The sequence below is a fragment of the Microcaecilia unicolor genome, chromosome 2 (genome assembly GCF_901765095.1).
Source record: "Microcaecilia unicolor chromosome 2, aMicUni1.1, whole genome shotgun sequence".
Classification (NCBI taxonomy): domain Eukaryota; kingdom Metazoa; phylum Chordata; class Amphibia; order Gymnophiona; family Siphonopidae; genus Microcaecilia; species Microcaecilia unicolor.
In genome coordinates this window covers 144,077,622-144,091,818 of record NC_044032.1, presented here as the reverse complement: position 1 = coordinate 144,091,818, position 14,197 = coordinate 144,077,622, and the positions used below count along the sequence as shown (strand labels likewise).

At 41.7% G+C, this 14,197-nt stretch overlaps 1 protein-coding gene across 1 annotated transcript in view; it reads right to left on the bottom strand.

Moving 5' to 3' along the window:
* The window catches only part of ADGRV1 (adhesion G protein-coupled receptor V1), a 921,762-nt gene that overhangs the window by 888,106 nt on the left and 19,459 nt on the right, over nt 1-14,197 (bottom strand). Inside the window, 5 exon segments of the mRNA XM_030193377.1 lie at nt 476-1,041; nt 3,341-3,454; nt 4,909-5,013; nt 8,820-8,915; nt 12,852-13,004. Coding sequence (XP_030049237.1) covers nt 476-1,041; nt 3,341-3,454; nt 4,909-5,013; nt 8,820-8,915; nt 12,852-13,004 — 1,034 coding nt within the window.

Sequence of the window (14,197 nt, the reverse complement as noted above, 5' to 3'; positions counted from 1 at the left end):
GATTTGAACCAGCCACCTCTGGATATCAACACTGGTACTCTAACCACTAGGCCACTCCTTAAAACACTTGCCAGTATAGAATTTGCACTTAGCAAACATCATTCCGGCACCTAACTTTAGTCAACCTATTGAGAATTACCCCCCCCCCCCCCCACACACACACACACACACACATTCTACTTTCCTTAACTAGAAGAGGCCTGTTAGAGCAATGGAGTGAACCGGGGAATCTAAGGCTCAAATCCCTCTTCTGCCACTGACACACCTTGGCCAAATCACATTATCGCCCACTGCCGCAAATACCCCCTTAGATTGTAAGTTCTTTGGGGTGTGGATATATTGTTCCTCAGTACTTATCACCACTGTACAGTGCTGTGTTTATCCAGTAACACTAAAAAATTATTAAAAGAAATTAGCATGATTCAAGCACTAAACGTCATGTAAAATTACTTTCTATTAACAGATCAAAACCTACCTTGATGTTTGGTCTTCATTAATGATAATGCTCTGTGCAAGAAGAGCACTGCTGATTGAAAGCACTCCATAGGGCTTGTCATTGGGTTCAATAGTAACTTGCACGATAAATGGACTGAGAAGAACAGCATCCCCTTGCAATGTATTTTCCAGCAACATAACCTGAAACGATTCAGCTATTTCTGGAATGGCATCATCAGCGATTTGAAACCGAATAACAGATTCATAAGTCCAAGGTGGAAAGACAATAGTCGTATTAGGCTGAAGATCTACAAAGTCAACGTTAAGCTGTGCGTGGGCTGTTGAATTCCCAGTCAAAATGGTATAACGGATGGAAACTTCAGTATCGTCAGAGCCAATGACTGCACCATTTTCATCCTTTCCACGAGTAACTTGAATTGTTACACTATCGTCTCTTTCAGGCACCAGATAAGAACTCTGAATGAATTGCACTGGACTGTCATTTTTGTTAATATTTATCTGAATTGTGTTTCTTGAAGAATTAATTTCAGCACCTCCCATTATATTGCTCAGCTGAATGGTAAAATATTCATCATTTTCAGGTATCTGAAAAAAAGAAAAAATATATGTGTGTGTATATATATATATAGATATAGACAGAGATAGAGGTAGATATATATATATATATATGGCTTTGACAAAAATAAATCATGCAAAACAATTTTCATGTAGAAATACATTTTCCTTTTCCTAGGCCTTAATACACAAATTCTATATATAAGTAAGAAGCAGATGTTAGCTTAACTATCTGAGAATATATTTGCTGCAGGTTTAAGCCTATTGTGATGCATTTTTTGACTAAAACATCCAACTATGAAAAATTACTTTGATTTGTGATGGATCAAGTATTGGACACAAGAAGGGGAGGGGACAGGGGAAAATACTACCGTGTTTCCCCGAAAATAAGACACTGTCTTATATTAATTTTTGCCCCCCAAAATGCGCTAGGTCTTATTTTCAGGGGCAACATCGGGGTTGGCTCACCCACCCTCCGTCGCTCCCGGAACTAACCTTAAACGCCTCCTTTCACCTTCGCAGCAAGCAGCAGCAGGGCAGGCCACTCCTTCCTTCCGTGTCCCGCCCTCGCCTGACATAACGTCCGCGAGGGCAGGGCACGGAAGGAAGGAGAGGTCTGCACTGCTGCTGCTTGCTGCGAAGGTGAAAGGAGGCGTTTAAGGTTAGTTCCGGGAGCGACGGAGGGTGGATGGAGGGGGGGCCCGGCGACCTTGGGTGGGGGGGCGGCCTTGTCCGGCTCTCGGCGGCCCTGCTTTCAAACAAAAATTTGCTAGGTCTTACTTTCGGGGAAGGCCTTATATCTACCAATTCAGGAAAACCTCTACTAGATTTTATTTTCGGGGGATGTCTTACTTTCGGGGAAACAGGGTACTGCTTAGGGAACAACGATAGATATTGCGTTTGAGTACTATACAGCCTAAGGGTCTCAACATGAATATTGATTGGTGAGTTTTCTATTAAATAAATAGGTATTCCACTTATTTTATTTTCTGCATTTTTTTAAATTATACTTTAATAAGACGGGAAGTGACATGGACTTAGTAGTCAGCATTCTTTTAAATACATGCGCACCATTTTTAGAAAACTGATCTGCACAGTAACTAGTAACTGGGATATTATTTTATTTAATTTGCCAGAGGACTAAGTTAAAGATTTTGCTCAATACATGTTTTGATTCTCCAGATCGCAGAAGAAAAAAACCTGAAAACCCTTAGCATTGGCAGATTTTCAGCGGCTCCTGAGGAAGCATTTATTTGAAGCGGAGAGCTGACAGAGCAAGTGCCGAATGGCAAGCTAGAAGTTATTGCTACTTTTAAAGTTTACTAGTAGAGCATTATATATCTTGGAGAAGAATTTGGGACATTATAAATAAGAAATAAAAAAAGAAAACATTAAATTAATTCATAAATTGAAGGAGGTGGAGGGCTTTTTTAGACTCGTGATGGTTATGAATCAGTATTCCTTTAATTTGTCAGTAGACTAAGAAGATGCTGATTATGCACTGATGTCTTTTCCTCCACACTCTTTAAAGAGTGACTATTTAAATTATATACCGTATTTTTCGGACTATAAGACGCACCGGACCATAAGACGCACCTAGGTTTTAGAGGAGGGAAATAGGAAAAAAAAAATTTTTCCTTTTTCCCCTCCTCTAAAACCTAGGTGCTCCGGTGTGTCTTGTCCGAGTTCGGGATCGCCCTCCCCTACTCACGTCAGCGATGTTCCCTGGTGGTCTAGTGACGTCGGGGCAGGAAAGAGCCCCCTCTTTCCTGCCCAGCGCGCTGCTCTCCGTCCTCCTCCGTCCTCCTGTATGCTGCCTGATGGTCTCGGCGAGATTCAAAATGGCCGCCGAGACTCTCGGCGGCCATTTTGAATATCGCCGAGACCGTCAGTCAGCATACAGGAGGACGGAGGAGGACGGAGAGCAGCGCGCTGGGCAGGAAAGAGGGGGCTCTTTCCTGCCCCGACGTCACTAGACCACCAGGGAACATCGCTGACGTGAGTAGGGGAGGGCGATCCCGAACTCGGGGGGAGGGCGATCCGGAATCGCTACCTTCGGACTATAAGACGCACCCCCCATTTTCCTCCCAAATTTTGGGGGAAAAAAGTGCGTCTTATAGTCCGAAAAATACGGTATTCACTAAATATTATATAGCCTGCAATTTCTGGTTGTGTGGTGCCACATATAGAATTTGGGCCATTATGTTTATTATTAACATGTAGTTATATAGTTCACTGCCTGGGGAACAGACAAGTCAGAATTGTGATTCAATAAATACAAAAGTAGAAGAATATTATTCAAAAAATGTGAAAGAAAAACAGCTCCCACCTGGTCATCGAGCACTGTCAGATTATAAATTAATGAAGCTATGCCAGGGGGAAAGGTGATGTTTGCTTTAACTGGGCTCAGGTCTTCTTCAGGTAGGTTTGGACCACCTTCTATCTGCAAAAAAGGAGTCACAGAACTAAGTCAAGCTTGGTCTTAATCTTCAGATTGTATCTATAGATAGATAAAGCAAAAAAAAATGTAAATATGAATGAATGAATGACTCTTGGAAAAAAGATAAAAAGTAATTCCCTCATTGTAAAAGTGAAATTGTGACATTTGTGATCACACTGACATATTTTCTAACCATTTCATAATCCTGGTGGTAATTGAGTTAAAACATTTTCACAGTATATGCTCAGCAACCTACAAAGCTTTATGTAAATCTACATCTGAAACAGGTATTTTCCTTAAGCTTCTGAAACCACTTTCAATTATAACCACATAAATAAAAGAAAAATTAATGCAGAAGAGAGCATCTCCTGATCACAATCCAATATCTGCATTGCTACTGGATAGTCTCAGTATTGCTTCTCAAAGTCCAATCACCAGCAAAATCATTGCAATGATCAAGAGGTACAAATTACAAAATTTTGATTTCCAAATTTTTACTGAACTACCAAAAGGAAAGAATAGTGAGCCAGTCTAGGGGGAATTTCTCTTTCACATCCTTCCTTCCAGGAAGGAGGTACAGGTCTGAATCAGGTAAAAAGGAATCTCCTTTGACAGCATACTCCTGTTTCTCCTAGGGATGTACACACAAAAAAAAATCATTTTGGTTAGTTTTCTGTGTCATTTGTAAGCTTTTTTGTTTTGTTTTTATAAATTTTATTTTAGGGCACAACAGGATATTAACAATACTGAAGTTACAGAAAACAAGCCCAGAGATGGTACAGAAATGCTCAAGCCTGCCTTAAGCTTGTTCCTGCTGGGCCAATCAGGAGACAAGAACCAAGATTACCAGAAACAAAAGACACGAGTAGGAATGGGCTGATTAGAGCAGGTTCAAGAGGCAGAATAGCTCCTTCTGAAAGGTGGCTGCCATTCAACCCAAATGTCACAGGCTCAAGATTTACTTATGTATGATAGCTATTAACACTGAAAAAAAGTGTTGAAATTTAATGACACTAGAAAGAAATCTGTCATTTGGGGGGGGGGGGGGCAGTTCTTCCTTTTGGGTTCTACTTAAATTCAGCTGAGTTCCTCCATTAGCTTTTTTATTATAACTCTGGCCAAGTAACTTGACACTCTATTGCCCCAGGTGCAAAAGCTTAGATTGTGAGTCCACTAGTGTGGAAAGGTGATGTTTGCTTTAACTGGTCTCAGGTTTTCTTCAGACAAGCTTGGACCACAGAAAGGTACAAAAGCAGCTAAACAACACAATAGGAATTGAAAATCAAATATATAAAAGAAATATAAATCCAGTTCATGAAAACAAGTAACTTCAAGAACAAAAGATAAAAAGAATAAACTGAGTAATAACAAAGGAATTAAATATCACAAATTTAAAAACCTATTGAAAAAGCCAACTAAGGATGTACTGAGGTGGGAATGGGTTTAATGATTCTTACCTCAAAAGTTACAGCTACAGTTCCATAGGTTCCCTTCTCTCTAATTAGCATGAGAGGCACCAACTGATTTCTACCTTTAGGCTCCTTCACTGTAATTAAGGAAGGCTAATAAAGAAAAGAAAGAGACCAGCAATTAGCCATTGATCATGAAAAAAATCACAGAGGAGAGTGAACAATGCTGTTGCTATGAAAACCACCAACTTCTGTGTGCATCTGTGTAATCTGTAAATTGGACAATTTATGATATCACCTTCCCTGACAACTAATTTGTTAAGCTAGTCAGAACTTGAAAGAATGTTTGCAGTACCTATTTAATGATTTATGCCATTGAAACACTGTTAATATACCAGTAACCAATTTGTTCTGATAAGCTTGAGTACCATTCTAAACTCAAACTAACTACAGAATTAATTCTAATGCATCATTTTCAAATCTTGAATAGAAACGCTAAGGCGCTCATTTTTGAAGCAGATGGACTTCTCACAATGGCCAAAACAAACTGTCCATCTGCCTTGAAGGGAGGTCCCCTGTTGAAGTAGGAATTAATCCTGTGCCCAGGACTTGCCCACAAGAGGGTGCAATATCTTCTTGCACTGGGAATGTATCTCCAGGGGCTTCTGCCCAGGAGGGAAGAATTAGGAGAGCTGTTGTAGTTGATGATTCGATCATTTGACATGCAGATTGCTGGGTGGCTGGTGGACATGAGGATTGCCTGGCTACTTGCCTGCCTGCCTGGTATGAAGGTGTTAGACCTCACATGTCACCTAGATATAATTTTAGATAGTGCTGGGAAGGAGCCAGCAGTCTTGATACCAGGGCCACCATGAGACAACTGAGCCCAGGGCAGGACAGCCTGCCGACTACTCTCCTACCTGGGCCACCACGCTGTGCCCCAATCCCACTCGGGCTGCCCCCCCACATTCGAGCTGACACTACCACCCGCCCCCTTACCTTCCTGTGTCTGACTCAAGGAGGTTTGCTGGTCTTACTGCTCCTCCCTCAGTCTGTCATCTCCTGCTCCTGTGTGCCGGGACCCAGATGATTGCACGTGACCCTCAGGGGGAGGAATGCTGGCTTCGGCCTAACCCCTGGTAAACCTTTTCTTGGCTGGGAGGTGCATGGTGGAGGTGGCCAGCACTCCCACCAGCTACCTTCCAGGTGCTGTGGAGGACTTGCAGCCCATCTGCATATCCTCACAGCATTCTCCATGGTGACTCCCAGGCCCACCCCGATCCTCCCAGGGCCTTCGCTCCAGGTGCCATGCATTTTCACTATACACTTTATATTTTCTCCTAGTTACTTCTTATGGCTCCAGTACACTTTCTCTTCTTAGTACTGTCCCTTCCCAATCTCTTTCTCCATCTGTATACTGCAGGAACACATTGCCCACCTTCTGCTTTCATCATCTCACCATCTCTTTTGTCTTCTCCCTTCTTCTCAGCTCTAAACCTTCAACATTTCCTTCCTTCCATTCAACCATCTCCATTCTGAGTACATCTCACCTTTGTTGCTATCATAATACTCTCTTGCTCCTTCTCCTGCTCTCCACTGGGGATATCAATCCCAATCCTGGTCTTCCACATCAGCTCTCATCCTATTCATGCATGTCACATCATGATGTCTCCAATCTCATTTCTGTTCCTCTCCTCTACTTCCCTGCCTTTCTCATGTGCTCTGTGGAATGCCCACTCTGTCTGCAACAAACTTTCCTACATCCACACCCTCTTTATCTCTCATACTCTCGATCTGCTTGCCCTGAGACTTAGCTTTGCCCTTAAGACTCTGCTTCAGCCACGGCCCTGTGTCATGGAGGTTACCTGTTCTCCCATACTCCTCGCCTGGTTGGCCATGGAGGTGGTGTCAGGCTACTACTCTCACCCTCCTGTAGATTTCAACCTCTTCTTCCAGTTCAGTCTCACTGCTTTTCTTCCTTCAAAGTCCACTCCATCCGTCTGTTCACTCCTCTGCCTCTCATTTATCGACCCCCTGATAAGTCCCTTTCTTCTTTTCTCACTGACTTTGACGCCTGGCTTTCCTTCTTTCTTGAACATTCATCTCCTTCCCTCATTCTTGGGGATTTTAATATTCATGCTAATGATCCCTCTGTTATGCTTCTCAGTTTCTCGCTTTAACATCCTCTTTCAATCTTCAACTGTGCTCCATTATCCCACTCCCCAGATTGGCTACCATCTTGATCTTATCTTCTTCTCCAACTTCAGTTTCTGCGCCTCAGCTCTTCCCCTCTCTGATCATCATCTGATAACTTTCACACTAAAACACCCTCACCCCCTGTCCCATCCAATTTCTACCAATACATTTAGAAATCTTCAGGCTATTGGCCCTTCTACTCTGTCCTCCAGTGTTTTCAATCTCTTCTCAACTACTATGTTATCCAAGTCTGTAAATGAGGCTGACTCTTTCTATAATACTAGTCTCTCCTCTGCTCTGGATATGCTAACTTCTCCCATTCCCCGTTCTGTAAAGCATGCCAAACCCCAGCCTTGGATGACCTCTAGAATCTACCTACATTCCTGTGCCCCCTCTGCCAAACACTTATGGCTGAGATCCTGTGCCCATGCTGATTTCATACATTGCAAATTCTTGCTGACCTCCTTCCAGTCTGCTCTTTCACTTGCCAAACAGGACTACTACATCCAGTTGACAAATTCTCTTGGCTCAAACCCTTGACGTCTCTTTGCCACAACTCGCTCCTCAAAGTGCCTTCACTTCAAACTTCCACCTTCACCTTCTCCCCCATCTTCCTGCCCCCACCTTTCTCCCTGGGGAAGTTAAACATGCTCTCTGGGGGTGGAGGAGTGATAAAATTGGGGCTGTAAACAAAGGCATAGTGACAAACAGCTGTCATTTGATTGGGGTGCTACTATGTGTAGTGAACCAATTAGAAGTGAGCAATTTTTTGGTGGACTAGCAAGACATTTTTGTCAGTGCAGGCTGGGGGAAAATCACTACCCACCCCTCCCTTCCCCTGAGGTGTGGGTGGCCTGTTGCATTAGGTAACTGGGTTAAGGGGGAAGAGAGTTATTTTGTCGAAGCACTGTTTCAGTGACCATTCCCCTATGAAATGTTAATTTGGAGGGATTTTCTAATGTGTTTTGAAATTGGGGGTTTAAACGGGAATGGGAAGGGCTCATGTGTGGTACCGTTATGAGCCCTTAGCAACTTGCAAACTTCTGCATTACCACAGACCTTGCCATTAAAGTTCCAGTAACTATTAAGTAACAGTCAGATAGTACAGAACCATCTAACTGAAAATGACCTTGGTTGTTCAGGTGGGAAAGTAAGTGTTTTTCAATGATGCAACTGGGGGAACGGATGGGAAGATTCAATTGTTGGCTAAGCAAGTTAATAAAAGTGTGGCTGGTTATTTGCCACATCTTTTGGTTGTCTAAGTTTTATTGTTAGGTTGTGTTTAAATGTTTATCTAAAAGGGGAGGGGAGTGTGAATCCCTATATCATGTGAATATACTCCAAAGTTACACATTTTATGGTTATAGTCAAGGGCTTAGGGTTTCTCTGTAACATCACTGCATACCCCTACCTAGTTTTACACTAAAGAAGTCAGTCTCAAGGGGCGCTTTCCTCCCAGCCCTCAGATCTAACTTAAAGCAAAATGGTAAAGGTTGCAGCAGGAGTATCCTAATGATTCATGCAGTGGACTGAGGAGCTGGGGGTCTTGGTTCAATTCCCACTGCAGCTCCTTGTGACTCTGGGCAAGTCACTTAATCCTCCATTGCCCCAGGTCCAAAACCTTGACTGTGAACCCACTAGGGACAGAGAAAGCGCCTGTATATAATAAATGTAAACCGCTTTGGTTATTCTACAGGAAGGTGGTGTTTCAAATCATAATCCCCCAATAGCATTTTAAACTAAGTAAATCACGTAAATCATACCATATTGAAAGAAATAATTCCAAAGGCATTGTCGTTTGATAATATTGTCACTTTTGCTGATCTGGGTAATCCAAGTTTTACTTCTGCTGGTGGTTTCTAGAAGTAAGCATATATATAAGTAAGATATATAAAGCAAGCAAATAGGAATGCTATTTTAGTTGAACTGTTTTGTCAAGAAACCAGTTTGATTTGAAAAAAAGGGAAAGTTAATCTAGTTAAAAAAAAAAAAAAAAAACACCTCAGCCATAAGGAATCAAGAATTCAAGTCTGCACTGAATGCCTCAAAAATCAGTCTGACCCTGTGTGCAAGAGAAATTCTATAGAATCACAGTCTGGCTGGACAACAGAGTCCTTGAAACAAAACTTTGAGAACCATTAATTACAGTTTGACAACCTGATAATGACACCATAGCAATAAGGAACAAGGTGTAAAGCATGCAGTTTTCTCATTCACCATTGATCACCATGCTGGAACCATGCAGCCAACTTTGATAAGACAGTCTGCAAGTCAAGGGTCAATAGATAGCCAAATCCAAAGTTTCACCCAAAGCAGTGTTCAGCAAGTATAAGAACTTCAAAAAGGCAGAAAGTAAATCTTAATTTAATAATCAAACATAATAGACATGGAGGGGCATAATCGAACAGAAACGCCTATCTCCATGGGCGTTTATCTCCGAGAACGGGTCCGTGAAGGGCCGGACCGAATCGTATTTTCGAAAAAACATGGACGTTTATCTTTTTTTGAGCTGGGCGTTTTTGTTTTTTCAGCGATAATGGAAACCGAAAACGCCCAGCTCAAAAACGAATAACTCCAAGACATTTATTCGTGGGAGGGGCCAGGATTCGTACTGCACCGGTCCACCTCACATGCCAGGACACCAACCGGGCACCCTAGGGGGCACTTTTACAAAAAAAAAAAAAAAAAAAAGGTAAAACAGCTCCCAGGTGCATAGCACCCTTCCCTTGGGTGTTGAGCCCCCAAAATCCCCCTCAAAACCCACCGCCCACAAGTCTACACCATTATTATAGCCCTAAGGGGTGAAGGGGGGCACCTACACGTGGGTACAGTGGGTTTGGGGGGCGGTTTGGAGGGCTCCCATTTACCAGCACAAGTGTAACAGGTGGGGGGGGGGGATGAGCCTGGGTCCACCTGCCTGAAGTCCACTGCTCCAGTGACCTGCATACTGCTGCCAGGGAGGTGGGTATGACATTTGAGGGTGAAAATAAAAAGTTGTGAAACGGCATATTTTGTGGTGGGAGGGGGTTCGTGACCACTGGGGGAGTCAGGAGAGGTCATCCCCGATTCCCTCCAGTGGTCATCTGGTCATTTAGGGCACTTTTTGGGGCCTTATTCGTGGAAAAACAGGGTCCAGGAAAAGTGCCCTAAATTCTCGCTAAAAACGCATATTTTTTTTCCATTATTGGCGAAAGGCGCCCATCTCTGATCGGCAGATAACCACGCCCCAGTTCCGTCTTCACCACGCCTTCGACACGCCCCCATCAACGTTGTCCGCATCCGCGACGGAGTGCAGTTGAAAACGTCCAAATTCGGCTTTTGATTATATCGCTTTATTCGTTTTTGGGAGATAAACGTCTATCTCCCGATTTGGGTCACAATATAGGCGTTTTTCTCTTTCGATTATAAGCAGGATAGTAATGTTCCTCTATGGAAACAATAAGATTAGTGGGGGAAGGGGGAGGTGGAAGAAAAAAGTTAACATTTTGGGAGAGGGGGATGAGAATGAGTGAAACAGGGGTGTAGACAGACCTTGGGGTGGGAGGGGGCCAGAACCCGAGGTGGGGAGCACATTTTAGTCTGCCGCCTCGCCGCTCCCCCTGCCGCTCTGCTGCACCCCACAGCAGCAAATGCCTTGGCTGGCAGGGGTCCCTAACCCCCACCAGCTGAAGCCTGCTCTAGCGCTGGTCTTCCTGCCCTGCTCTCTCTTCCTCCTCACATCCTGCACGCTCCTTTAAGTGAAACTCCATGCTCCCCCCAACGATGTGCGGGGTTTGCTGAAACTTTGGAAGATTTGGAACAAACAAAGGATCTGGAACTATTAAGTGAGCAATACAACAATTTTCCTGATACTAAGTAATAACTATTGGAGAAGAACTTTTGGATTTATGAACTATTAGTATATGTTTTAAAAATGGGGGGGGGGGGGGGGGGGGGGGGGTTATTGTGTTATGAGATAAAAGATTTAACAATTGTTAGAATATGATTTTGCATTGAAGATTGTAATTTTAAACAGTGAATGAATGCATTTGAATGGTTGTATATTTTGTTTATTTTGTATTTGGTATAAACATTGTATTAGTCACTGTTATTGGTGCTATTAATGTATTGGGACTAATTATTGACAGTGTAACCCTGAGTTTGGAATTAACACTAAATATTCATGAGATACATTTGCATGCAGTGGAGGCAGTGCAAGCAAATCTATCTCATGAATATTCATTTTGGATATCCTGAAAACCTGAGTGGCTGGGGTGCCTCCAGGACCAGGTTTGGGAAATATTGCATTACACCATTGTTCAGTGCCATAACTTTTCACAGCTGTATTTGGGGAGGGCCATTTTCACTGGGATTATACAGGTAAAGAGCATTACCCAGATAAATTACCCATCTAAAATTGCTCACTCATGACAGATGTTATTTTATAAGGGATTTAAGTGCATAGGACAGCATTTTTTGCTCACTCCTATAAAATCACCGTTCAGACATGCATAAATGTCTAAATGTTTGACTTCTTGCTGTACATCATCTTTAGTGAATTTCTTCAAAAAGGTGGTAAAGAAATCCTAATAGATAAATCCCAATTTTACAAAGCTGGGATATACAGATCTAAACATTTAAAATGAGTGTGAGCTGAGTGTATTTTAGGTGGACCAAAACAATAAATGTGTATTCCACATTTCAGAAGAGGAATGCACATCTATGTCAAAAAAGATCGGCATTTGGATACTTGGAGGGGCAGTTTCAATATGACATCCAAGATCAATTGTAGACATTTTTGCTGAAAAGATCTACAAATCAAATCCCGAAGATAGCAATTTTTGAACAGGAAAAATGTCCATTTTTTTTGTTTAAAAACTGCTATTTTCCAGATCTTTGTGTTCAGTAGGTATATCCTTAGGTATCATTCCCCCCCCCAAAAAAAAAAATTCAAGAGGAAAATGCACAAAAAACAAGCCATAGGATGGCTGCATGGCATCATTCCTAGTGAACTGGCCACATAGACGTCCCAGCAGAGCAGAGGGGCAGCCTATTTATCAGTGCAGTGGACTTCACATAAAGGGTCTCAAGTATAAATCCCATTTAACACCCTTATTTTGTATTGTGAGCCCTCCAGGAATACTTAAAAACCCACTGTACCTAACTATACACCACTACAAAAGCCCTCATGTCTGCAGGCGCCTCCTGTATATAAGTACAGTTCATATTTTTTTGATTTTGGAAGGCTCAAAATTTCCATCACAACTGTATAGTTAGAGTGAGATATGGACTTAGGTCCCGTTCTCTACAATTCACTGCACTGACCACTAGCCTACTCCTGGGACCAGCTTGCTGCTCCAATAGGAATGGTCATAATATCTGAAGCTGTCACAAGAACATATTCTGTACTGTCACATCTTTGGGGTGGGAGGGGGTCAGTGACCACTGGGGGATTAAGGGATGATCATGCCTTAATCACTCCAGTGGTCAGCTTGTCAGTTAGGGCTTTTGCATGAGAAATTTTAACTACTTGCAAGCAGATTAAAGTGTTACAGTAACACAAATAGAAATGTTTTGTCTAGAGAGAGTTTCAATATGAAGTATCAAAATTGCTCCCATGGACATATGCCAACAGAAATGTTTAAAACAAGATGTCAGAAGTCATTAATGATACAAAAAAATATTAAAATACATTCATACTTGTTAAATAAGGTTTTGGCAAATGCTTAACATTACAATTTCTTAGTGGATCAATACATCTTTAAATAACTAGTATTAGAGCTACTGTTTCTTTTTTCATTCATCAAACATCGTACCTGCAATGTCAGGATGAAATGAAATATCTCATCAGCCTCTGGAAGGTCATCATCACAGACTGATACATAGATCGTACGGTTTGTTTCAGTATCTGGTATGTATGCTGCAGCCACACTGTCCACAAAATCACCTCCTGTGTCTATGCCTTGTAGCTAAAAATAATAATAATAATAATCCCACACAAATAAAATAAACATCTATCCTCTTTTAATCTGCTAAACTATCCTCATACATTATCCTGAAGTATCACACAATATTGAAGTGTACAAGAAGCAAAATTTCAGTATATTTAGAGTCAGAGCCGAAAAATCTATAGGATCAGTTTGTAACAAAATCTAAACAAAATCTTGAGACCACCTAGATGTCCCATTGTGTAATATACAAAAAAACAAACAAACAAATAACGAGGATAGGGAACCTGTAACTCAATAACCAGAGAAGGCTTTTCATACAATACACTGAAATCCTCTGCCCCGTATGAGGCGTCGGCCAAAAAAGCAAACAGGATGCTAGGAATTATTAGGAAAGGGGTGGTAAATAAGATCAAGAATATTATTATGCTTCTGTATCACTCTATGGTGCAACCTCACCTAGAGTATTGCGTTCAGTTCTGGTTGCCGTATTTTGAAAACGATATAGCAGATTTATGGCCCTGTTTACAAAGACATGTTAGCATTTTTAACGCATTAAAAATTAGCACACCTTTGTAAACAGGGCCCTTAGAAAAGGTTCAAAGAAAAGCGACCAAAATGATAAAGGGGATGGAATTCCTCTTATATGAGGAAAGGCTAAAGAGGTTATGGCTCTTCAGTTTGGAAAATAGATGGATGAGGGGAGATATGATTGAGGTCTACAAAATCCTGAATAGTGTAGAACAGGTAAAAGTGAATAGATTTTTTACTCTTTCAAAAAGTACAAAGACTCAATGAAGTTACATGGAAACACTTTTAAAATGAATAGGAGGAAATATTTTTTCACTCAATAAATAGTTGCTCTGGAGCTCATTGCCAGAGGATGTGGTAACAGCGGTTAGCCTATCTGGGTTTTAAAAAGGTTTGGACAAGTTCCTGGAGGAAAAGTCCATAGTCTGCTATTGAGATAGACACATTACTACTATTTGGGTCTCTGCCAGGTACTTGTGAACTGGATTGGCCACTGTTGGAAGCAGTTTACTGAGCTAGATGGACCATTGGTCTGACCCAGTATGGCTATTCTTATGTTCCTATGAATTAATTCTGTACAAAAATATATTTAAAAAAAGTGTTATCTATATATATACAAAAATAAATGAGAGAATATAAGATGTATGAGATAGATTAGGGGGCCCTTTTACAAATCTGCAGTA